This window comes from Microtus oregoni, unplaced genomic scaffold, assembly GCF_018167655.1.
Source record: "Microtus oregoni isolate MIOR12 unplaced genomic scaffold, Mior012 000002F_ref0000024, whole genome shotgun sequence".
Lineage (NCBI taxonomy): Eukaryota > Metazoa > Chordata > Mammalia > Rodentia > Cricetidae > Microtus > Microtus oregoni.
Window position 1 is genome coordinate 33,075,511 of NW_024543061.1, and position 24,103 is coordinate 33,099,613.

The following is a 24,103-nucleotide window of genomic DNA, read 5'->3' on the forward strand; positions in this document are numbered from 1 at the left end:
GGTTTCTCAGTAGCTATGGAAGGAGTCCTGGAACTCGTTCAGCAGACCAGGCTGGCCTCAAACTCAGAGACCCGCCTGCCCCTGCCTTCCAAGTGCTGAGATTAAAGGCATGTGCCACCACCGCCTGGCAGTATAGGATTTTTTTTTTTTAAAAGAATTATGTATACAATGTCTTGCCAATGAAGGCCAGAAGTAAATGAAAATAAATAAAAGGGCTTGGGAGTGAATGTCAGTGGTAGAATTTGTTCTTAGTGTTATGCCTAAGTCCCCTGAAGGCCAGCAAGGAAAGCACCTTCATTTTAATCAAGTTTGCAAACTTGGTCTCTCTGCATGTCCAATGTATTGGAATAACTGGAGAGCCCCCGAGCTCAATTAGAATTGGGTTTTTATAGTAGTAAAGGTGGGGGGTGAGGGGTCTCCAAGGTTCAGGACCCCTGATTGGCTGACATTTGTCTAGGGTGTCCTGGTGAATGTGCGCTGGCAGGTGTTTCTATCTACAGAGCTTGGAATGCCAGGCATTTCCTTTGAATGGTCTGCTCTTGGGTGGGGGTCGGGTTATCTTAGCTTGTGGTTCTTTCCTGCTATCAGGTATTGCTTCAGGGTAAACTACAGAGTCTCAGACTTCTTATTAAATTTATTGAGGACCGAGTTCTACTCTACCAGGTGATAATGGTTGGAAATAAAGATTTCCTTTGGGTGACCTGTCCATACTTAGCTTATCATGGCTGGCCCCCACATTTAGCACGTATGAAGACCTGAGCATACAGTCTCTAGTACCACAAATAAAAGGTAAGGTCTGATGGGCATGGTAGCTTACACCATTGATTCCAGCAGAGACAAGAGGATAATAGAGTTAGAGACAAGCTAGGACAAGATCTCAGTTACCATAAGGCATGAGTAAACACTGCTCATAAGAACTCCAGACTAGAAACAAGCTGAAAACTCAAAAGCTGTAAATGAGTGGCTTGTGGTATAGTCATATGTTAGATTCCTAGTCAGTAAAGAAAATGGACTGAATGCTCATGGTTTTCACAAAACTGTGATGAACAAGAGAAGTCAGACCTAAAGTATATTACATATAGTTCAAAAGCAAGCAAAAATCTTCCTTGATAATAGATATGAGGAGAACAAAGGAAAAGTTAGTGACAACAGGGGAGGTGCATCAGACTTCAGGCTGCTGGTACTTTTGTTTTCTGGTGTGATCATGTGTTCTGTTAGTAGACTGCCATCACAATGTTTACAGCTTGAACACTTCTGTATTTGTATGTTGTAGTTCAGTAAAATTTTTACTTAAAAGTTAAAGCCCTGTTTTACTTTTTATCTTCACAGTTTCTGCTCAGTGTAGATACCGTGTAGCTAAAATATTAAAAGTGTGTTTGAATTCCTAAGAAATTGTGGTAGAGCTGGATCATAAATTCCTGATGGCAGTAATGAACTGTGTTACATTTAGGAATTGGTAGTTGTTTATATTCGTTATTAAATGTTCTAGCCTGTGAATGAAAGAGATTGGTTACTATTTCTGATTTACAGCTCCCTCCCCCCCATTTTGTGTCTTTCAGATGTTCATTAGATATTTTTTTAGTTAGGGTCTTACAACCTTATGCTTGCTGATCTTGAAGTCAGTATGTATGTAGATCAAGCTAGCTTCAGACTTAGAGATCTACCTGCCTCTGCCTCCTGGGTACTGGGTTCAAAGGCATGCACACTATGCCTGGCCCTGATTTGTTTTTAATTATTTGAGATTATACCCTAATTCAGCCCTTTCATTTTGCCCAACTTGCAGTTTAACAGTGTGAATTACAGTTGCCTCTTGACTTCTGTATAATGTACTTATAGTTCAATCTCAGGTAGATCTTAAGGTATGTTTCACAGCTTTAGTTTCTGCTGTCAGTTTTATTTTGAGAAGGTAAAAGTAGCACCTTCAAACAGACAGTAGCTGCAACATACTGAGAGTTCTAGGCCCAATATAAACATTTTACCTAGTCTTGACAGTCTGATGTGGTCAGTATTAGATTAGCTGAGTGTCTGAGCTTTAGAACCAGGGGAGACTTGCTCAGGACAGTAGGCACTTTGACTGTTGTGAAGTTCTGCATCAGGCATGCAGTGCATAAGCATGAGTGATCTGAATCACTTGTTCATGGAAGGAAAGATAGGATCCTAGACTCCTGTTACCGAAGGCAGTTTTTGTGTTTCTGAGTGGTATAGCTACACTTCCTGGCCGCTAAGAGAGACCAGGTGTTCTCCATCGAGAGCCTGGTTCACTGTGTTAGGATCAGTAAGCCTGCTTAACTGAAGACAGGGTTTCATCAGCTGTCAGTCTTTTGTGAGTCTGGAAGAGTTTGTGTTCTTGTTACCCTGTGGTCTGCACCAGTTTTTACTTATTGTGCCCTGCTGTCAATCATGTGCTGTCCTGGATAAACTCATTGGTTTAAATGAAATTTAAGGATCTGCCTTCACTGTCGTGGATTCCTCACTGGCCCCTGTCTGTAATACTCCTTTTTATGTCACCTCTACCCTGCTATCATAAAAGAATTTCTTTTGTTGAGGGTCAGATATGCTCATGTTAAAACTATTGGTGGTTTCCTTAGCATCCACAGTGTCAGCCTCTGACCTCTCACATAGTTTTTGGCATATTGTTTGCTGTCCCTCAAATACCCTATTCTATGTCAGACCTTCTAGTTTCTTAAGAACAAAACTGTCTGCTTAGAATATTCTCCACTCTCCCTTTCTTTGATAAATTTCTATTTTTCAAATCCTAGCTTAAATATATCTTTAAGATTTTTAATTTTGTATTAGTGCAGAGAAGGAGAGCAGGCACATAGAGGACAACTTGAGGGAGTTGATTCTTTCCTTTTACCATGAAGATCCTGGGAATCTAACTCAGGTTGTCAGGCTTGAGGGCAAGGCCGCTTTTTTTTTTTTTTTAATATTTATTTATTTACTTGTTATGTATACAGTGTTCTGTCTGCCTGTATGCCTGCAGGCCAGAAGAGGGCACCAGACCTCATTACAGATGGTTGTGAGCCACCATGTGGTTGCTGGGAATTGAACTCAGGACCTTTGGAAGAGCAGGCAATGCTCTTAACCGCTGAGCCATCTCTCCAGCCCGCAAGGCCGCTTTTACTCACTGAGGCCTCTCAGTTATTCATCTTTTAAGATCTTCATGTTAGTTCCTCCAGCAGAAGGAGTTACTTCTTTCTTGGGACACTAACCATAGCCTTTAAATTGTATCAGATTCATCAAGGACAAGGACTCCCTTATTTTGTTAATTCTCAACCTTCAGCTCATTGTCTGGTCATAGCAATTACTTAATAAGGATTGTTGGAACTAGTTGGAACTTCACATGTTTTTACTTGCAGTGCTGTGTCTTTATAACTTTTCTGACAATTAGTTGGGTTTTCTTCTTTCAGCATAGCTCTGGGTACAGTCTGAGATTAGCTAGCAATCTTTATGTTTCTCTATCACCAGAACTAGCTGTGTTCTGTCCACAGTGCGTATTAATACAACAACAGCTGTTGGTTACTATTGGTCTTGCTAAGCTTATCTCCACAAGCCAAGAAGGCATTCCTTAAAAGCTGTTTCTCTTTTTGGTGATTGGGATCAAACCCAAGGCCTTGCGTGTGCTAAGTAGGCTCTCTATTGCTGAACCACACCTCGAGGTCTCCTAGGTCCTAAAAGCCTGTCTGTAATAATAGATTTTAGTTTTGTTGTTTCTAGATTTCAGTTATGAAGTTAGTGACTACAAGTTTTCAAACTATCACAGTTCTTTGAAGCTTGTCATTTTTGGAAGGGAGATGTCCTCTAATTGAAAATTGGTGCTCCATATTTTGCTCCAAAGGCTCTGACCTTCCTCTCCCCATATAACTTTTGTATCTGTGGATTGTCCTGTGGTTGTATCATGGTGAGAGAATCTTGTCCACATTATCTTTATTTCAGGAGCCCTGAGTTAAAGGCACCCCCACAGTCCTGCTTTCTGACATCACTTGAGGTTTTATTTGCTTTCTTTTTGCATTGTGTTATCCTACAAAAAGAAGTTTCCATTTGTTTTGGTTTATAACAACATTTTCTAGCATGGTTAAATCAGAACCAGTTTTGACACTCCCCTCCCCTGGTCTGTTGTAGTTGGATGTAAATCTCTCAGTTGGAATTGTGGTTGTCTGCAGTTTCTCTGCTCTCACTCTCCCCATCTCTGCTTGTCTTTTCAGGAGGCATACATTCCTCCTTTTTCATTTTTATTTAGCAGTTGATGGCTGAAGCTGCTTGGGAGGTAGAAAACCAACATTGAGATCAAGAATTATGGGAATTCAAGAGATGGTCCAGGAAGTGGACAAGACCTGTAAAGGTGTGACAGTGAAATAATGGTGGAAATAAATAGAAAGATAAATAGCCAGTAGTGGAATAGAGAGCCTGCCATTATATCCACACTCAGAAGGAAACTTGAGATACAGCAGGCTTGGCGTTACAGTTCAGTAATGAAAAGAATACATTGTTCAGTGCACGGTGCTGGCAAATTGATGTCTGTGCCTCACTCATCAAACTCAACCAATGGGAAGATAGATCAAGAGGCTAAAAATGTAAGTGACAGCTGGGCATGGTGGTGCATGCCTTTAATCCCAGCACGCGGCCAGCCTGGTCTACACAAAGTGAGTTCCAGCATAGCCAACAATACACAGAGAAACCCTGTCTTGAAAAACCAAACCAAACAAAAACAACAACAACAAGACAATTGCTGTTAATATTACTTTTGGGAGCTGCAGAAATGACTCAGTGGTTAAGAATACTGTCTGCTCGTCCAGAGGACCCGGGTTCAATTCCCAGCACCCACATGACAGCTCACACTGTCTCTAACTCCCAGTTCCAGGACTTCTGACACTGTTACACAGACATACACACAGGCAAAACACCAATGAACATAAAATAAAAATAAATTATATATTTAAAAAAATAATTTATTTAAAAATGTGAGTAATAGCACTCTTTAGTATTTATAATAAAAATACTTAATATGGTATTTATAGCCTTAGGGTGGGACAGAATGTCCTTAAAACATAAAAATGTAGGCTGCCAGGGTTGGCAGGCTGGTGCAGGATAGGTACTTGCAAGCTCAGTGATCTGAGTTCAGTCTTTAGAACCCTTGTGAAGGCAGAAAGGATCAACTGCAAATTGTCCTCTAACCTCCACATGTGCACCATCACATACACATGCTCCCCTCATTGTATGCTAATAAGTGAAAAAATTAATATAAACTGCTCAAATATTGACCCATTCAGCATTAGTATCATACCTCTGTTCATCAAGACATGTTAAAGAAAGTAAACAGAAAATGGGAGATGTTTACAAATGAATACATTTACACAATCAAATAGTATCCAGAATGATTAGCTTTGTAAAGCCTAACAGGCATACTCTTTTCTGACTTAATATTTACAGATACTGGTTATTAGAATTATTTTGAGACTCGTAACTCTAAAGTTGTTTGACCCAACAGATTTAAAGTGATTAAAGCTAGGGGTGCTGTTTGGTGATAGCATGTTTAAGGCTATAAATTTGGTCCTCAACAATATAAATCAAAAGCAAAAAGAAGCCATAAAATGAACTATTTCAGTAAGTTTCTGGGTTGCTAAGCATGAAATTCAGACAATTGTCTATAGGAAACCCCCATGGAAAGATGGGTCTTTTAGAGAATTTTCTGATGTTTCTATAATATTCAGTAATAAATCTCTAACAATATTTTGCATATTCAGAGTCACTTATTTTTTACTCAAAGTACAGTTAGCAGAAACACTGATAATGTTTCAGAGTTATAAAATGAGTGGCTTTCTGTCTGGATTTTAGTCCTTGCTATATGTTAACCTACTGGCTATAATTTACTCTGAGTTATTTTCAGTGCAAGTCTAAACTTCGCACATGTAGATGTTTCTCTAAGTTAGAACCAAATCATAGCAAGACCTAAAACAACACAAAAACCAAAGTGTTCCCTTTTGCATCTTGAGTTTTTTCCCTCTAGAAACAAAAGTTTTACCTACTTATTAAAAAAATAAACAGGCTGGTAATGTAGCTTACTGGTAGAGCATATGCTTATCATGTGTGATGGGCTCTAGATTTGATCCCCCATACCCTGAAAGAAAACAGAGTAAAAAGAAGGAAGGACTAAAGTACTACTGCATAGTTCATACCTGGCCTTATGTGAGGTGTGAATCACTGATTATCTGTGACCTGACGTTATGTTCCTGTTGATGCCGTACCTGTGCTTACAGGATTATGTCTTTTATGTTGCCAGCCAGTTTCACACTTCATTCACGACTCATCGCTTAGGCAGTAAAACAATCTGAATGGGAATTACAGTAATAGAAGTGGTTACCTAATAGTGAGTAGAAAAATACAGAGAATAACCACAGTTAAGAAGCTTGGATATCTGTGCCTTATAGTTAGGAATGCTATAGAAAGATACTTTGTGAAACTGTATTCATTGTATAATAGTCCAAGCAAGCAAATGAGCGCTGTGTACATCTGTGTATATTAAAAGCAGATATATTGTGCAGTAACACTTATGGTTTTTATGTGCAAATCTCTAACATAATTCTGCTAGAGCTTGTTTTCTTGTTCAACCTGGGACCTACCTAGATGATAATGAATTGTCCCAAATAAACCTGGCTTCTCTGTGGTTCTGAATTTATTGAAAAGTGTGTTTAGGGGATATTCAGGGAGCTGTCTAGTTTGTGACCAGAACAGATGAAGATTCTATTTGATCAGCAGTGACTGTGTTTAAGTGACTCTGACCTAGGAGGCTAGCAGGCTTTTTGATCTTTAGATGATCTCCCTCAAGTTTTGTAAATGATGGCATCAAATATACTTTTTCTATTAGTGGAAAATTAGGAACTTAATTATTTATAATAACTTTTTAAAAAAATATTTATTTATTTGTTATGTATACAATATTCTGTTTGTGTGTACTCATTACAGATGGTTGTGAGCCACCATGTGGTTGCTGGGAATTGAACTCAGGACCTTTGGAAGAGCAGGCAATGCTCTTAACCACTGAGCCATCTCTCTAGCCCCCTTATAATAACTCTTTTATATATATATATATATATATATATATATATATATATGTATGTATGTAGCCAGGTGTAGTGGTGTACTCTTTTAATCCCAGCACTTGGGAGGCAGAGGCAGGTGTGGATCTCTTCGAGTTCAAGGCTAGCCTGGTCTACAGAGAGTTCCAGGCCAGCCAGAATTACACAATGAGAACCTGTTTCAAATATATATTAATAAATTGATGGGCACTTTGTTCTTGTTAACATAATCTTTGTCTCTCTTTGGTGATTATCATTTGTCTTTCAGCCTGTAAATAAAGTGTGTAAGCTGGGCATGGTTTTGCTTCTTGAATTGCCACTAGTAATAAAGGTTTAGTTGATAACACTCTAACAAGCTAGTTATCTAAAATTGACCTCACACTTTTCTCGAATAGCCACCTTTTTACTCAGTGTGCTGTGACCAAGAGCTATCCAAAAAGATATGTGTAATACCCACCTCTGAGAGGTAAACCCAGCAGTCAAAACCAAGAAGTGCTGATAGGTAAAGTCCCTCGTTTCTCCATATTTATATCTGCCAAGAGAAATTTCCTAATTGAAATGTTTTTACAAATTTTGGTACACTGATTTTATGGCATATCCGGATATGCTTACCCTGTTGGCTTTGTCTCCTGCAGAAGGCATAGTCCTTGTAAGACTATGAATTTTGATATGAATTTTGATGAGTGATAAATTTCAAGTAGCCTGGTTTTCCACACCTGATAGAAGTTGCTGCATCTTTCCAAACAGGTTCTCTAATGATCTTGCTTCACCATGGCTACAAATATGGAGGGGCTGGTTCAGCACAGAGTGGGGACCCAGCAGGTGGCTGAGGTGAGTGACAGGGGCTAGCACAATAGCTGGCACCCTTGCTTTCGAAAGGGTAGAAATCAGTGTGCTCTGTGGTTTTCAAAATAGTACCGACGAAGTCAGCATATAATTCATATCCAGAGAAGGATGCTGACACTAAATAAAAATAAAATGGCAAGAGCAGATAGATGTTGATAAGATTTTTCTGCATGGGCAGGGTGGCTATGTACAATAAGGCAACTTGAAAATTTACCTCAGCCCCAAGTCAACAGAATCTGGTTCTTATTATGCACTATTGTGTCTTAGTTTCTTATATACTTGTTACTGTGCAATGATAGACCAGGTTATTTAACCAATTGCTACTGTCTGTAGTACTGAAATACGAGGGTACTCACCAGACCCAGATAAGAAGTACCAGTAAGTATAATACTAGATGGCTCTCCAATGACCAACATTTATCAGACTTAGGTAAGTGGAGTGAGGAATTTTGTGGCAGATTCTAGGCAAGTTAACATGAGGTGAAACTTAGACAAAAAGTTGAGGCATGATACACCTTGGTATCTGTGGGCAACAGGAGGTGTAGAAGGTGTAGTCAAGGTCAGTCCTTGAAAAGTGTCATTGCTCTATTGTCACTTATAGCATACTTGAATACTCAGTAAACCAGGATCTATGCAAGGGTAACTCTAACAATAACCTTTTGAAGTTGGTACTGTTACTATTTACAAAACATGCTATTGGCCAAGAGCTTATTGTAGCAGAACGAGACTCTGACCTAGGTCTTTGTACTTTTGTATACCTCCCTGTTTTATATTACAACCAACCATGTACCCTTTGAAAAAAAACCCAAAGATTTGCATTTTTGAATTACATTTCTGAAGCAAAGACAAATGTACCAAAGAATGGACATTCAAAGAAAAGACATGTTTGAATGAGTCTATGTGTGTTTTGCTTGAATGTATGTCTGTGTACCATGTGTGTATAGTACCTGCAGAGGTCAGTCAGAAGAGGGCATTGGATCCCCGGGAACTAGAGTAAAGATGGTTGTGAGCTACCATGTGGGTGTTAGGAATTTTACTGGAAGAGCAGCCAGTGCTTTTAACCACTGAGCTATTTCTCTGGCCTCTAGAAATATATATATATTTAAATGAATTATTTGTATTTTATGTTCATTGGTGTTTTGCCTGTATGTATGTCTGCATGTGAGGGTGTTAGATCCCCTGGAACAGGAGTTACAGATAGTTGTAAGCTGCCATGTGGGTGCTGGGGATTGAACCCAGGTCCTCTGGAAGAGCAGCCAGTGCTCTCTTAACTGCTAAGCCATTTCTCCAGCCCATAGAAATACATTTTAAAAGAAATAGCAGAACTGTGAACATACTGAAGCTTAAATGTTTATATTTGTTAATTTGTGATAGGAATAATTACTTTGATAATGATGTTGCTTTTTGAGTATTCAGGATCATTTTATATTTAATAAGGATTTCCTGTTGAGGCTGATTTGATATGTATGTACATTGCCCTAAAAGGCCACCATGAATTCTTTAGGGGAAGAAACTAACATTAGTATCAATTCCATGGCTAATTTGTGGATCTGTACATATATGCTAGCTAAAGTTTACTCCTAGGTACCACTCCTAGCCTCATAGTCACTCTTTGATCTGTGGAGAAAGTCTAAATCTTAACAACCTTCATTGCTCTTTTATCATCAGGGCTTTTATCTTCATTGCAGAAAACTTACTGTTTCCGTGTAAGGGAATGTTTTAAAATAGAGCTCTTCCATCTCTGAAACAGCGGTCAGAAAGCAGTCATCCCACCAATGTCAGATATCTTAAGTCTTGGATTGTCCAGCTTTTATGAATAAATTTGATTTCTCTGCCCTCTTAGGTATTAGACACATAAGTTCTTATGTTCTTTCCAAAGAAGTACATATATATCATATGAATTTAGGCCAACATTACTATAGACTTGCAGCACCAAACATAGTAAGCTCATGAACCTCACCCTATTCTTACCCCTAAATTTGCTATCTTTATTTACCTTCTGCTTATAAAAATGTCTTCATCCTGTTAGTTCTTAACTTAATTAAATGTAGACAATATCGTTTTTTAAGAACTTTTTTCTTTGAGATAAAATATACAGATCTTTTTTTTAAAAACATTTATTTATTTATTATGTATACAGTGTTCTTGGTATTCTGTCAACATGTATCTCTGCAGGCCAGAATTGGGCACCAGATCTCATAACAGATGGTTGTGGGCCACCATGTGGTTGCTGGGAATTGCTCAGGACCTCTGGAAGAGCAGCCAGTGCTCTTAACCTCTGAGCCATCTCTCCAGCCCCAAATATACAGATCTTAAGAGTCTCATTGTAACCATTTTTACTGCTATAAAATAGACACTTAAGTTGTGAAGCAGAAGTCCAGCTCAGTGACACTAAGTATTCACTTGATGTATATATACTACTCATTTCTAGAACTTTGTCATTATCTATCCCAAGTAGAAACTCTGTTTCTGTTAAATACTTAAACTCCCCCCCCCCACATTCCCCACTTATGTTCCTAATAACCACTGTTCTGTTTCTGTGAATTTGATTACTCTAGATAGCTCATGAATAGAATTATGGAATTATCATTTTGTGTCTGACTTACTTGAGTGAGCATAGTGCCCATAAGATTGCTCTATGTTGTCACATGTCATGACTTCTTTCCTTTTTAGGGCCGAATAATACGGGGTTGAAGCTGTATACCATGTTTTGTTTGTTCATCCACTGATAGACATTTGGGTTTCTTTCTCTTTCACCTCTTTACTACTGGAGTGCGGCCTGCTTCCAGTTCTGTTTGGATAGCTATCTAGGAGTGAAATTACTGGACCATGTGATGATTCTGTGCTTCAGATTTTAGAGACTACCTTTACTGTTTTCCATGCTGAACACACCTTTTTCATTTCTAACTGGAGCATACAAGTATTACCTTCATGTCTTCCGTAGCTCTTGTTTTGTGTTTTGACAAATGCCATTCTAATAAATAATGATGTGGTATCTGTGATTTTCATTTGTGCTTCCCTAACAATTAGTGACATCCAGCAGCACTTCATGTGCTTATTGATCATATATATATATGTTGTCTTTGGATAAATAAATACCTATTCAATCTCTTTGTTCATTAACTTTTTTGATTATTAAACTTACTGTATATTGCTTTGCAAATATGACTCCTTTTCTATGGCTTGCTTTTTTATTCTCTCAGTAGTGTCCTTTAAAGATTTATTTTTGTGTATGGGTGTGTGCCCCCAGAGGCTCTGGAGCTAGAGCTACAAGTGGTTGTGAGCCACCTGAGTAATGCTCTGTTAAACTTTGTTCATTAATTTAGTGCCCATCAACCCACCTTTTCCATTCTTCTTTCTTTCTTTATCTATTCTCACCAAAAGTTTATTTTTGATGAATTCTAATTTTTTCATTTGATTCCTTGATTTTGGTATCATATCCAAGGATTTATTGCAAAATCCAATGTCATGAAGGCTTTTCTATGATTTTAAGGCATGAACTTGGCAGCATTCTTTTTTGTTTTCTTTTCTCTTTTTTTAATTGATATTTATTGAGCTCTACATTTTCTCTGCTCCCCTCCCTGGCTCTCCCCTCCCCCTCTTCAACCCTCCCTCAAGGTCCCAATTTACTCAGGAGATCTTGTCTTTTTTTACTTTCTACTTCCCATGTAGATTAGATCTATGTAAGCCTCTCTTATTGTCCTCATTGTTGTCTAAGTTCTCTGGGATTGTGGTGTGTAGGCTGGCTTTCTTTTTGTATGTATTGTTCTTAACACAACTTTTTGAAAAATTGTCCTTTCCCCTATTGAATGACTTGGCATCCTTGTCAAGAAACATTTGACTGACTTTGCTGCTCAAGTCTTGTATTCCACAGTAACCTGAACTTGACTTGATCTTTGTACTTACATTTTATTTGCATCTGTGTTGGTAAATTGGATTAACTTTGAGTTTTTCTTAAGTTTGGTATTAGTATTGCTAGCCTCATAATGAGATGAGAGAATGGTCCTTCGGTTTTTATCCTTTGATAGTTTATATGAAATTGGAATTGGCACTTCTCATAGAATTTGCCTGTAAAACTCTTGAAGTTTGGAAGGATTTTTTTAACTACCCTTTAAAAAAAGTAATTTGTTTATTCTACTTAAGCTTTAAGATTTATCAGCACATGTATATGATAAATAATGCTTATACCCACTATCCCACCCTCCTCATCCCTGTGCTATATAGTTTTGATGTCAACTTGATAAAAAATAGAGTTATTTTGGAAGTGGGAACCTCGGTTACGAAAATGCCCCTACCAGATTGGCCTGTGGTCATGCCTGTGGGGCATTTTCTTGACGATTATGTGAAGGAACCTAAATTACTGTGGGGTGTCAACCTTGGATAGGTGATCCTGGGTGCTATAAGAAAACAGGCTGAGCAAGCCAGTAAGAAGTTCCTTCATAGCCTCTACTTTAGTTCCTGCTTTCAATTCCTACCCTGACTCAGTGATGGGCTATTACCTGGAAGTGTAAGATAAAATAAGCTCTGTCTTCCCCAGCTTGATTTTGGTCAGGGTACTTATCACAGCAATAGAAACCTTAATGAGACATTCCCCTCTTCCTCTAGAGCCACTATGTGGTCATGGTGTGACAAATCTTTTGGCACTTGGGTAACTTGTCAGTTACCACTGAAAACAGTGACTTCCACCCCTAGCACCCATCCCCTGCTGGTATCTCTCTGGGAGAAGGGCCAGGGACCCATGAAAACCCTCCTTACCCTTTTCCTGTACAGGTAACTACAGCTTCTATGAGTTTATAAGTACAATGTCAATCTTAGAAGACAATTTTCCACAACTTTCTCTCACTCTCCGCCTCTTCCTCAGTGTAACCCTGAGCCTTGAAAGGAGCAATATAGATGTTCTCTTGAGGATGGAACACTCAACAGTCACACATTGTTAACATCTTGAACAGCCATAGGTCTGCATTGTTCACTATAGAAACAAGCATTTGACCAAGCCAGTCACAAACAATCTATAAATATAGACCTAAATATTTAGGATGCAGTTTGAGTCCTAAATTGTTTTCCAAAATGTTTGTCGTTTTATATTCCTGTCAGCAGTGTAGGAGACTTTGAGTTGTTGCAAACTCTTGTTATGGTCAATATTTGCAATCTGAACTTTGTGACGGATGTGTAGTAGCAAATGTGTACCACCTGCTTCTGACAATTGATGCTGAGCATCTTTTCTTGTTATTTCTTGCCATCATATATTAACTTTGATGATGTGTTTGTTCAAGTCTTTTGCCCATTTTTTGAGTTGCTCTCTTACTGCGTTTTAGGAGGGTTTTTTCTTGTTGTTACTGTTTTTTTGTCTGTTGATGGTTTGTTTTTGAGACAGGGTTCAGTATGTAGCCCTGACTAGCCTCAAACTTAAGATCTACCCTCCTCTACCTCCTGGGTCTGGTATTAAAGCATAATGCATAGCCTGGATTATGTGTTCTTCATCAAAAAATGAAATTTGGAGATACCTTCTCTTAATCTTGTGTGTGTGCTTGTGCTTGAGAATATGTATGTACACTTGCTGCAGGACAAGGACAACCCATGGGAGTCAGTTCTCTCCACCAGGTAGGTCCTGGTGTGTGAACTCAGGTTGTCTGTTTCGGCAGCAAGTGCCTTTTCCTTCTGATCATCATTCCAGCCGTCTTATCTTTTAATTTTCTTGACAAATCTTTTAAAGAACAAAAGATTTCTATTTTAATGACGCTTAATTTATTGATTTATTTTTTATACTTTTGATTTATATCTAATATTTTTATTGAACCCAAGGTCACAAGTTTTATAGTTCTAGGGTTTACATTAGTGACCTTTACATTTTAACCTTAGTTAAAATACAATCAGTATCTGATGTATCTGGGATCACTTCTTTAACATTTTAGCTTGGTGTGTTAACTTGTAGCCTTCCCTATACACATGGATGCACATATAATTTAAGTGTTCTATCACAGAATTACACCTCAAGCCCCCAAAACAAAGTTTTTAAGTTTAACATAAGCGTATGTTCCATTGATCATTAGGATCAATCAGTTAACTTGATGTTGGATTTATTGGCCTCAAATACAGATATACTGGTTTTTCTTGCTGAGCTGTAATGTTGTGTAGGTTGGATCTGTATTTGTCCGCTCCATTGTGATACATATTTAAGTTGTTTTTAATTTTTTCAGATGTTTGTGGTGCTTTAAAGAACATCTTTGTATGTTTCAGTGGATTCACATGTGGGAGTATTTCTATAGACTAAAAATAAAATTACTAAATCAAGAGCTATGAGAGTCAAGTTGGGTCTTCCAAGCTTTCATTCTTAATGATTTTTTAAAAAATAATTATATAGCTTTATATTCAAGAAGTAGATAGACCAGAAGTTAGCTCAGATTTAGCATATAATTCATTGAATATGAATTGTGATTCATTTCATTTCCTTCAAATCTAGTGCCCTCTTTATATATTGGCATTTTTTAACATCCTTTTATTATCCCAAAATGATATTAATAGAAATATAGTCATTTGTGTCCTAATGATATGTTGTAACTATATTCAGGAGAAATAAAAAGAAAACAATCTATTTCAATGCATGTTTCATGTTAGTGCTCAGGCCTACTTACTGTGGCTGATAGGATGAGAGAGATCAACTGGTTGTACATCCTTAAATAAGCTGTGACCTAAGAGCAACAAACAAATGAAATACATACTGTGAATCTCTGATAAAACTGATGTTAGAAAAAGTAAGACTATAGTAGAGATATTGAGAGAGGAGTTGACTAGTGGGCTTGTTTCTCAGAAGGGAGTAAATGAGGACGCATGGCATCCTTGCATGAGAGTTATAGCTTATGTAGAAATTTGCCAAAATAATACCTGTGCTGTGTCTTGACACAAAGAAATGCTGCTCTTTCATTGAGAGTACCAGCTGTCTTGAATTTTCACTGCATTTGAGGTCTGTGTTTATTCCTTTAAAAAGATTTGGGCAAGTATACCCTTTTACTTGTCATAAGAAATAGTGAATTAGAAAATAAAACCATTTTGTTGACAAAAATATCAAAAATGGAACATTTGCTGCTAAATGAGAATATCTTCCTTGGTCCTAGGTTAGCAAAGAACTTGATTTCTTCCAAGAAATAAGTACATGAATGCTGTACATTTTAAAATACATCACACTTTGTACTTAACTACTTGATTTAATTCTTTGAATGAAGCAAGGAGGCATTAAGCTCAATATTACAAGTAAGCAGAGACAGAATAATCAAAGAATTATTACCTGCATAGGAAGCATGATACTTAGTTTGGATAGTTTCTGTAAAAACTAAGCTGCTTACCAGGATGGTTCTGTACAGCTTTGTAGGTGAAGAAACAGCCTAGTTTTAAAAAATCTTCAGTAGCAATTCTTTAATAGTCAAGAGGCCTATTATATACTTCTATATATTAAATACTTCTATACCCTAATAATAATAGTTTTCTTGTTCCCTCGATGGGCTACAAGATAAGCTCTTTTTTAAAAAATAAGGAAAATATGAAGAATGCCTATTTAGATTTGTTAAAAATAAGATCATTTGTAGTACCAAACTTTAGCAATATCTAGTTTTGGAGGGTAAACTTCATTAGAAGTTTTTTAATTTTAAGAACATCAGAGAGGATGGGCAGTGGTGGCGCACACTTTAATTCCAGCACTTGGGAGGCAAGGGCAGACAGATCTCTGTGAGTTCGAGATCAGCCTGGTCTACAAGAGTAAGTTCCAGAACATCTAGGACTGCTGCACAGAGAAACCCTGTCTTGAAAAACAAAACAAAACAAAGCTAAGGAAGGAAGGAAGGAAGGGAGATAAGATGGCTACCACCCCAGTTACACTTGCAGTTTTCCTCTGTGAGTTTATTATCTATAGGCCTAGCCCTTTATCACATAAAAAGTAAGCTTTAGGAAGACCAAGACTTTTGTTATATTTGCTGTTGTGTTCCCTGAGTCCTATACATTTGTTTGGAGTATAGTGAGCACTTAAAATTTTGCTTGTTGGATTAGGCATAATAGTGTACTTCCAGCTCTTGGGAGGCAGGTGTATCTCTGTAAGTTTGAGGCCATTTTGATCTACATAGTCCCAGGCTGGCTAGCCAGGGCTGTGTAGTGAGACCTGTCTCCAAAAGTAAAATAGAATCTGCTTATTGGATGAATAAATTCTTCTTGGCCTTTTTTCATATCCATTTATCCAGTTTAACCACAGTGTGCATGCTATTTTGTGCTTTCATAATGTTATTTCACAGAATATTCTACATAGGTTGCTATATAGCCTGCGTGAATATAATTTTTCATAACTGTACTACTCTATGAGAGAAAATACCATAACTTACCAACCCATTATCTAGTGTGGGACATAGAAGTTACTCTAACCTTTCTCTGTTACAAATTAACACCAATACATGTATCCATTCTATTAGTCAAGGCCTCTAATAGCGAGTAATGGAAACCACACTCAATTGAGTGTGTGGAGGTGGATGGATGGAAAGATTGAGATAAGTGTTGCATAAAACTAGGCAGAGTTACACTAGAGAGCCAGTCTAATGGCCTGAGTATCTGATGGACTGCCACCTTCCATGGAACTACAGTATCTGGCATTTTTCTGCTTCTGCAGCTGGTGGTGGACTCTTCCCCACCAGACCTGATGAGGAGTCCCTTTTTATTTCTTAGAAAGGTAATTTGGGATAAAGCCGTTTGTGTATAATCAGTCCTATCAGTAGAATCATGAAGTCAGAGCATGAAGAGATTTTTGTGCAGAGCCCTCTCTGGTCCTAGGGAGTTTGGTTCTGGAGCTTTTGGCTTCTCCTCATCCTTCTTTCCTTTCACAGGCTCTTAGTGGATATAGTCAGTGAATTCTTGGAGCTCTTAGTTGTTGATGGAGGGACTTGGAGGGACTTTTCGGTTTACTGTCTCTAAAAGGAGGCTTCATCTTCCCGAAATGTTCTTTTGGATTGTAGTACCTGAATTCTAGAATCTAAGAAATGTATGGATATTTAACTTACATTGTTTTAAATCATTGCACATATAAAAATCTGAAGTGGAAAAAGAAAAAAAAATTGACCCAGTCCTATGTATCACCCAATCTGGCCCTAGAATCCATTGTGTAGCCAGTGACACGATTGAACTGATGCCCTTGCCTCTGTACGTGTTGGGACCACACGCAAGCCTTTGTTATGGAGTGCTAACTAACCTAGGGCATACTAAATGCTAGGCAAGCACTCTCTGCACTGATCTACTTCCCTAGTCCAACTTGAACTTGTACTGGTTGTTGAAAGTGCTATGTGCCTGTATCAAACAGAAGAGTACCCTCTGGCTTAATAGCAGATATTCTTGTCTCAAAACCAGAGAATCTGTGTTAGTATTTGCAAAACCGCACCTCTAAACTCACTGATATCTCAAGAGCTCTTTCCTCAGTGGCCTTTAGAAGAATTGGCTGAAACTTGAAGCCATCCTTTGCACCTCTGGTATCCTTCATGCACTGACACATTTGTTGCTATCTTTCTACCCAGACTTTAGACTGGGACCCCAGCTCTGTCCTGTGTATGTGAGCTGGACATGTGTTGAGTGAAAGGCCATTCTGTTGTTCTTGGAGTGGTTTTGTATGTAGTGCAGACCATACATTGTTGTCTGTGCCTTGATGATTCCATATCTGTAGAAGTATTAGCTTTAGCATAGTGAAGATAAAGATAAACATCTGTGTTCCCCAAATCTCTCTGTACCATATAGTTCAAAATTGTTTCTAGTTGTTTGGATTCCATAACATTCTGCAAGCTCACTAAAGGAAGGTGATCTGTAAAGGGAAGGGTGGTGGGAGAGGATTTAAAAAAGCCACAGAGGTCTAGCTAGGTAAAGGGAAAACTTGGTAAAGTAGCATACATCTTCCCTAGAACCAGGTCGTCATGGTAGTCAACAGACTGCTTTAGTAGCTGGCAGAACAGCAGGAACACTTCAATTTTAATTCCTTAGTTACAGGGAATGATAGTGTACTTGACCTTAAGCAAAGCAGGGTCACCGAAAGGACATCTTTAAACAGCCCTGTCTGAATGGTAGATGAAATCTACACTGCAGAGTTTGAAGACACAGGTCTATGGACTCTCTTCACCAACTCTTGGCTGGTTTGGTTGCTGTTTGGCTTGGGAAGTTGCTGAAGGGAAAAAAATATATAAATAAAGCTGCTGGGAATAATTGGCTGTTGGGGTTGGGGTGGGGTAGAAGGAAGCAAACCCATAGAATACTACAAGAAACCTTTTCTACTTCTCCAACCCTATCCCAGAGCACTGTATTTCAGAAGAAGCATGTTTCTGAAGCTGTTAGTAAAACTGCACAGTATTTAAAATTCAGTTGTATATTTGGAGGAATTCATATCTATTGTTATGCTAAACTACTAGCAGACATTTCTTTTTTTCTTTTTAGGGACTAGTATGGGAGTGTTGTGAGTACATTGTTTTTGGCTGGTTAATCTACCTGTGAAGATCTGACTGTTTTTAAATATCTTGCTCATTTACATAATTATGAAAAAATAGTTGCCCCCCACACACACAGTGTGTATTTGTTTTGAGATAAGGTCTCCTTTGGAGCTCAGGCTCACTCATGATCCTTCTGCCTTATAGATTTTGTGTGCGTGCTTGTGCGTGTGCATCTATATTGTTTAAATTTGAATTTTAAGAGCTGAACTTGCAGGTCATCAAGAGAGCCTAGCTCACCAGCCAGCCTAATAACCCTCCAGTCCTTTGTTTTACACAATGAGTTGTCCTGGTTAGTTTTTGTCTGCTTGAAAAGGAACCATAGTTGAGAAAATGCCTCTATGAAAATGGCCTGTAGGCAAGCCTGTGGGGTGTGTTTTTGGTTAATGATTAATATGGGTGGACCCATCCCATTGTGGGTGGTACCACCCCTTGGGAGTATATAAAAATGCAGTTGAGCAGCCTTTAATCCCAGCCCTCAGGAGGCAGAGGCAGGTGGATCTAAGAGCTAGTTCCAGGATAGGCTCCAAAGCTACAGAGAACCCTGTCTGGAAAAACCAAAATAAATAAATAAATAAATTAAATTAAAAAAAAAAACCACAGATACACACACACAACTGAGCAAGCCTTGAGAAACTAGCCAGTAAGCAGCATTCCTCCGTGGCCTTTGCTTCAGTTTTCTTGCTTCCAAGTTCCTCCTCTGACCTCCCTGGTTGATGTGAGGTGAAACAAATGATTTCTTCTCTGAGTTGCTTTTAGTCATGGTGTTTATCACACCAATAGAAACCCCCCCCCCCCCCCCAAACAGGGATAGATTCTAAAGACCAGGAACAACATATCAGTTCCCCTCTGAAACCTGCTGCACAGATGATGCAAAAGAGGGGTCACTACCCAGTGACCCTCCAGTGACCCTTTGCCATACTAACTTTGATGGTCATTTGAAACTGATACCAAAGGAGAATGTGGTTCATTTCAGTCTAGGCTCCTTGCAACCCTTCCCCTTTTAGTCATTTGCATTGTTCATTATTTTGCCCAGCAGTTATGAATTCAGAAGTTTCTTGTTGAGATTTCAGCATGTTAGGTCTGTTTGCTGGTTTTCTATACTGTGTTTGAACTGTTTTGCCCCATGGAAATGTTGCAACTTAAATCCAGAACAAATTGTTTATTTAGAAGTCTTGTTACCTGCACACTGACTCCATGTTTTGCAGATATTCCTCAACCTAAATGTTTGTTTTTCAGCAGATCACTGTGTGGGAGGCAGTGCTGTTCAGTGATGGAAGAATGTGAGAAAGTCTGAAGTTAGTTTAGGAGAACCCATCCATGTCCTGGGTTTATGTTATAAACTTGAAGACAGGCACTAAGCTGTACTTACGGGATGTCTAATTAGCACACCAAAGAACTAGGCAAAGTTCCAGGATTAAGTCTGCAAAGCACAAAGACATTATATTCTTTTTCTAAGATAGTGTTGTTCATTCGCTAAGCATTCACTGTGAGCCTAGAGGAGAAATAGTCATGTATTTCTGTTCTTAGGTCATTGAACAGATGGAGTGTCCTGTAATGAGTGCCAAGATCCAGGACTTTGGAGCCTACAGGAGAAAGGTGACCCCTGTGTCAGAAAGGCACATGTAATTTTAGAAAAAAGTGAAGTTCAGCTACTGCCTTCATCCTTTCAGTCTGAGCTGATAAGGTCTTTGTCCAAATACACCTTCATAACCTTGTCTGCACACAGTTTTATAGAATTCTTGATTTATTTGTTTTGCAATACAGTGCTGTCTTCTCTTCCTCCTCCTCTTCCTCCTCCTCCTTCTCCTTTTCCTTTTTCTCCTCCTCCCCCCCCCCCCCCATTGTGTTTTTCTGTGTATCCCTGGCTGTCAGAGATCCACCTGCCACTGGCTCTCAAAGGCTGGGATTAAAGGTGTGTAGCACCACCCAGCTCAGGTCTTCTGTAGCCCAAATTTTTGATTCTAGTCTCCCTAACCAGAGCCTCCTTGGTGCTGGGACTATAGGAGTGTCACCACACCCAAATAAGTATTGCTCGGAACCCAGGACCTTTTCATGTTAAACAAGGCTCTACCATTGAGTCACATTCTCAACTCCTAGAGTTCTTTGTACTAGCAATTTTCTCATTAAAGCATAAGTATTCTATTCAGGGTATAATACACACACACACACACACACACACACACACCTGCATGTCGTCTGGAAGTGGTACTTGACAAGTGTTTCTGTCTTCTGCAAGGTAAGAAGTTGAAGAGGTAAAGTTAGCCAGGGCTGTGGCAAAAACTGTTAGCTGGCACTGAGATGGCACACAGGGAAAGATAGAAAGCAGAGGCTTAAACTATATGGAAGTATATCTAGTGTTTTTATATTTTGTTTATTCAGGCTGACCTTTTATCACTGTGCTGAATAGATCTCAATATACATATGGATCTCTAGGACTATTTATAATGCTAGTCTCTAAATTCAGATGCCTACAAGCATTTCTTAGAGGTCCTGTTATGACACCACTTAGCCTTCAAGTAAGACCATTTTTATGCTGCTTCTGACAACATTGTGATGTGTGACCTTAGTTGTCAATTTAACTAGGACTGAGAAATGGAAGAGCAGTAAAAAGTACACCCTGTTGTATTTGCAGAAGCGTTTCACGAGACAGATATATGAAGACATTGTCCTGTCAAATGGATTCATTCCTTGATGGAGTTATAATGTGATGACATTAGTGGGAAGTGGTGAAATGGAAGTTGTGGTTCTATCTCTAAGGCATTAGGAATCTAAGACTACTAGTCTATCACTTCCAGAATTGAGTGTGCGTACACTGACCTCTAAGGATGCTTGAAGCTATTCACTCAACCTAAAATTTAATACTGCGCCCATTACCAGTATAATCCCTTGTTGTATGAAGTTCCTTCTTTGTTCCTGGCTGCTCAGAACCGAAATAATCAAACAGAAACCATATTATTTGCAATACTGTTTGGCCAATAGCTTAAACGTATTTCTGATTAACTCATATCTTAACCCATCTCCATTAATCTGTGTATTGCCACAAGGCTGTGGTTTACTCGGCATCTGTCTCTGGTGAGACTCCATGGCTTCTCCCTGACTCCTCTTTCTTTCTCCCAGCATTCAATTTAGTTTTCCCCACCTACCTCTATTCTGCCCTGCACAGCATACAGAGGGGAATCCCACATCAATCCCTCACCCAATCCAGGTAGAGTCCTTTTGGCTTCTGATATAAATGAGATTGAACATAGAGCATTTGTGCAGTTAGGCAAGCACTATATCATTGTGCTTCATCTGTAACTATGTGTTTCTGAAGTAAAAGGAGTCAATGAGAGAAAGAGAATGTTTCCATGTAACTATTAGCCAGGTTGAGAATAGAGGACTTGGGATGTAGCTCAGTTAGCAGAGTGCTTGGCTAGCATATACAAATCACCCACATGTAATTCCAGTATTTGGGTGGTGGAAGATCAAAAACTATCCTAGGCTGCATAATGAGTTTGATTAGTCTTGCATACATGATATCCTGTCTCCAAAAGACAGAAAGGGATGCCAGGGAAGAGAAGGAGGGAGAGAAAAATAATTTTCTCAATTCCAAAGTCTCTTAATACTTTCCATTCATTCCTCCCCCCTCCTCAGAGTTCACCTCTGCACTATTTCTTATACTAGTAATTAAATGGGGGTTTTGGCTTTTTGAGATAGGATCTTTCTTGCTCTATAGCCCAGACTGGCTTCCAACTGTGGATTTTTATGTCTTGGCCACTAAGTGCTGAGATTAGAGGTGTACAAACCTAACCCCAAGTAGGGAATTTTGTTCATTTTTTTTTTAAAAAAAAATATTTAAACATGATTCACAATAATAGAATTTACATATTTTATCTCTTCTTTCTAAATCCAGAGCATTTTCAGCAAGCCTCAAAGAAACCTCTTAGCTTTCAGCCTGTTTTATATAGTCTGGAGAGTGATGTACAATGCCCATATTTTTGTTTTTGAATGAGTATTTAGGTAAAAGAGGGAATGGTAAGAGATAGACAGACATTATCAAAGCTAGTGCCCAAAACATCTTGAAGAAATTGACTGGGCTCATTAAGGTAGTTGTCTGGAATTTCCAGTAAAGATAGTTTCCAGAGCAGAGTGTCCTGTTGTAGAATATTGTTTTAACTGGGCAAAGCTGTGTTACATTTGTTTATGCTGCATTTTTTAATTATGTAAAGATATGTTGCATTTGTTTCACCTTGCCTTCCTAAGGCACCTGATTGGTTTAATAAAAAGCCAAATGGCCAATAGCTAGGCAGGAGAGGGATAGGCATGCTGGCAGGCAGAGATAATTAGTAGGATGAGAAATCTAGGCTCGAGAAAAATGAGAAGAGGAATGAAGAGAATGAGTGAGAAAGAGAGGGACATACCTGAAGCCAGAAGCCAGAGCCTCGGAGGTGCCAGTCAAGAGAAGCAGGGAAAGTAAGATATACAGAAGGAAAGAAAGGTAAAAAAGTCCCGAGCAAAACATAGATTTTAGGTGTAGTTTTCCTATGCCAACAACTGCTTCCAAATAATCACTCAGAAACTTAAAATATTAATTGTAAATGCTCAGCCAATAGCTCAGGCTTGTTACCAGCTATAACTCTTACATTTTAAATTAATCCTTATTTTTTATCTATGCTTTGCCATGTGGCTTGGTATCTTCTCTCAGCATGGCCTGCTCATCTTGCTTCTCCCTGCATCTGCTGATGACACCTCTGATTCCACCCTTCATCCCAGCATCCTTAGTTTGGTTGTTCTGCCTATACTTTCTGCCTGCCTACCAGCCAGTCAGCTTTTTATTAAACCAATTTGAGTGACAAATCTTTACAGTGTACAAAAGGATTATTCCACATCAGTAGATTGTTGTAGAATATTATTTTAAGATGTGTTGCATTTGTTTATGCCATGGGGTATTTGTTTAATAATGCAAAGTTGTGTTGCATTCTTTTATGTTACATTTGTTTAACTCTGAAGCTGAGTTATTTTGCCTGTCTAAAACACTTGATGGTCTAATAATGAGCTGAACAGCCAGTAACAAGTCAGGAGCAAGGATAGGTTGGACTGGCAGGCAGGGAGAATAAATAGGAGAAATCTGGGAGGCGTGAAGGAGCAAGAAAACAAGAAGGATGTTAGGGGCCAGCCATAGAGTAAGAGTGAAAGTAAGATATATAAGAAAAGGGAAAAGCCCAGAGGAAAAAGGTAGATGGAATACTTTAAGAAAAGTTAAACAAGCTAAGCTAAGACTGAGCATTCATAGCTAAGAATAAACCTTCGTGTATTTATTTGGGAGCTGGGTGATGGACTCCCTCCCCCCAAAAAAAGCCAAAAAAGAGTAAAGAGCCCAAAGAGTAAAAAAGAATTCAACAACATTTTGGCATTCCAAGGTGGGACTAGAGTAAAAGAAAATCCAACAATAGTAGGTAAAGAGAAACAGATTAAAATAAGAGCTAAATTAAGACTGAACATTCAAAACTAATAATAAGTCTCCGTGCTGTGATTTGGGAGCTGGTTGGTGATCCACAAGAAAAAGCCTGGTACTTTTTTTGGGGAGGTGGGGGCTGGGTGTGAAAACCTGCAAGCTTAGGGTTAATATAGCAGCTGGCTAACTTTCTCTCTTTACTGGCGAGATCTCCCTAACTCTTCGCTTCCACACAGCCCCAGCTTTGAAAAA

At 38.7% G+C, this 24,103-nt stretch overlaps 1 protein-coding gene across 5 annotated transcripts in view; it reads left to right on the plus strand.

Moving 5' to 3' along the window:
• Positions 1-24,103, plus strand: part of Nr2c2 (nuclear receptor subfamily 2 group C member 2) — a 69,381-nt gene that overhangs the window by 4,849 nt on the left and 40,429 nt on the right. For 2 of the 5 annotated variants that reach the window (XM_041639501.1, XM_041639518.1), the window contains exon 2: positions 7,824-7,907. The exons of the other annotated variants lie outside the window; for them this stretch is intronic. Coding sequence is in view for 1 of the 2 variants with exons in the window: in XM_041639518.1 (XP_041495452.1) it covers positions 7,848-7,907 (60 nt within the window). In the remaining variant the exon portion in view is untranslated. The remainder of the gene's footprint in view (positions 1-7,823; positions 7,908-24,103) is intronic. 5 annotated transcript variants of the gene reach the window in all.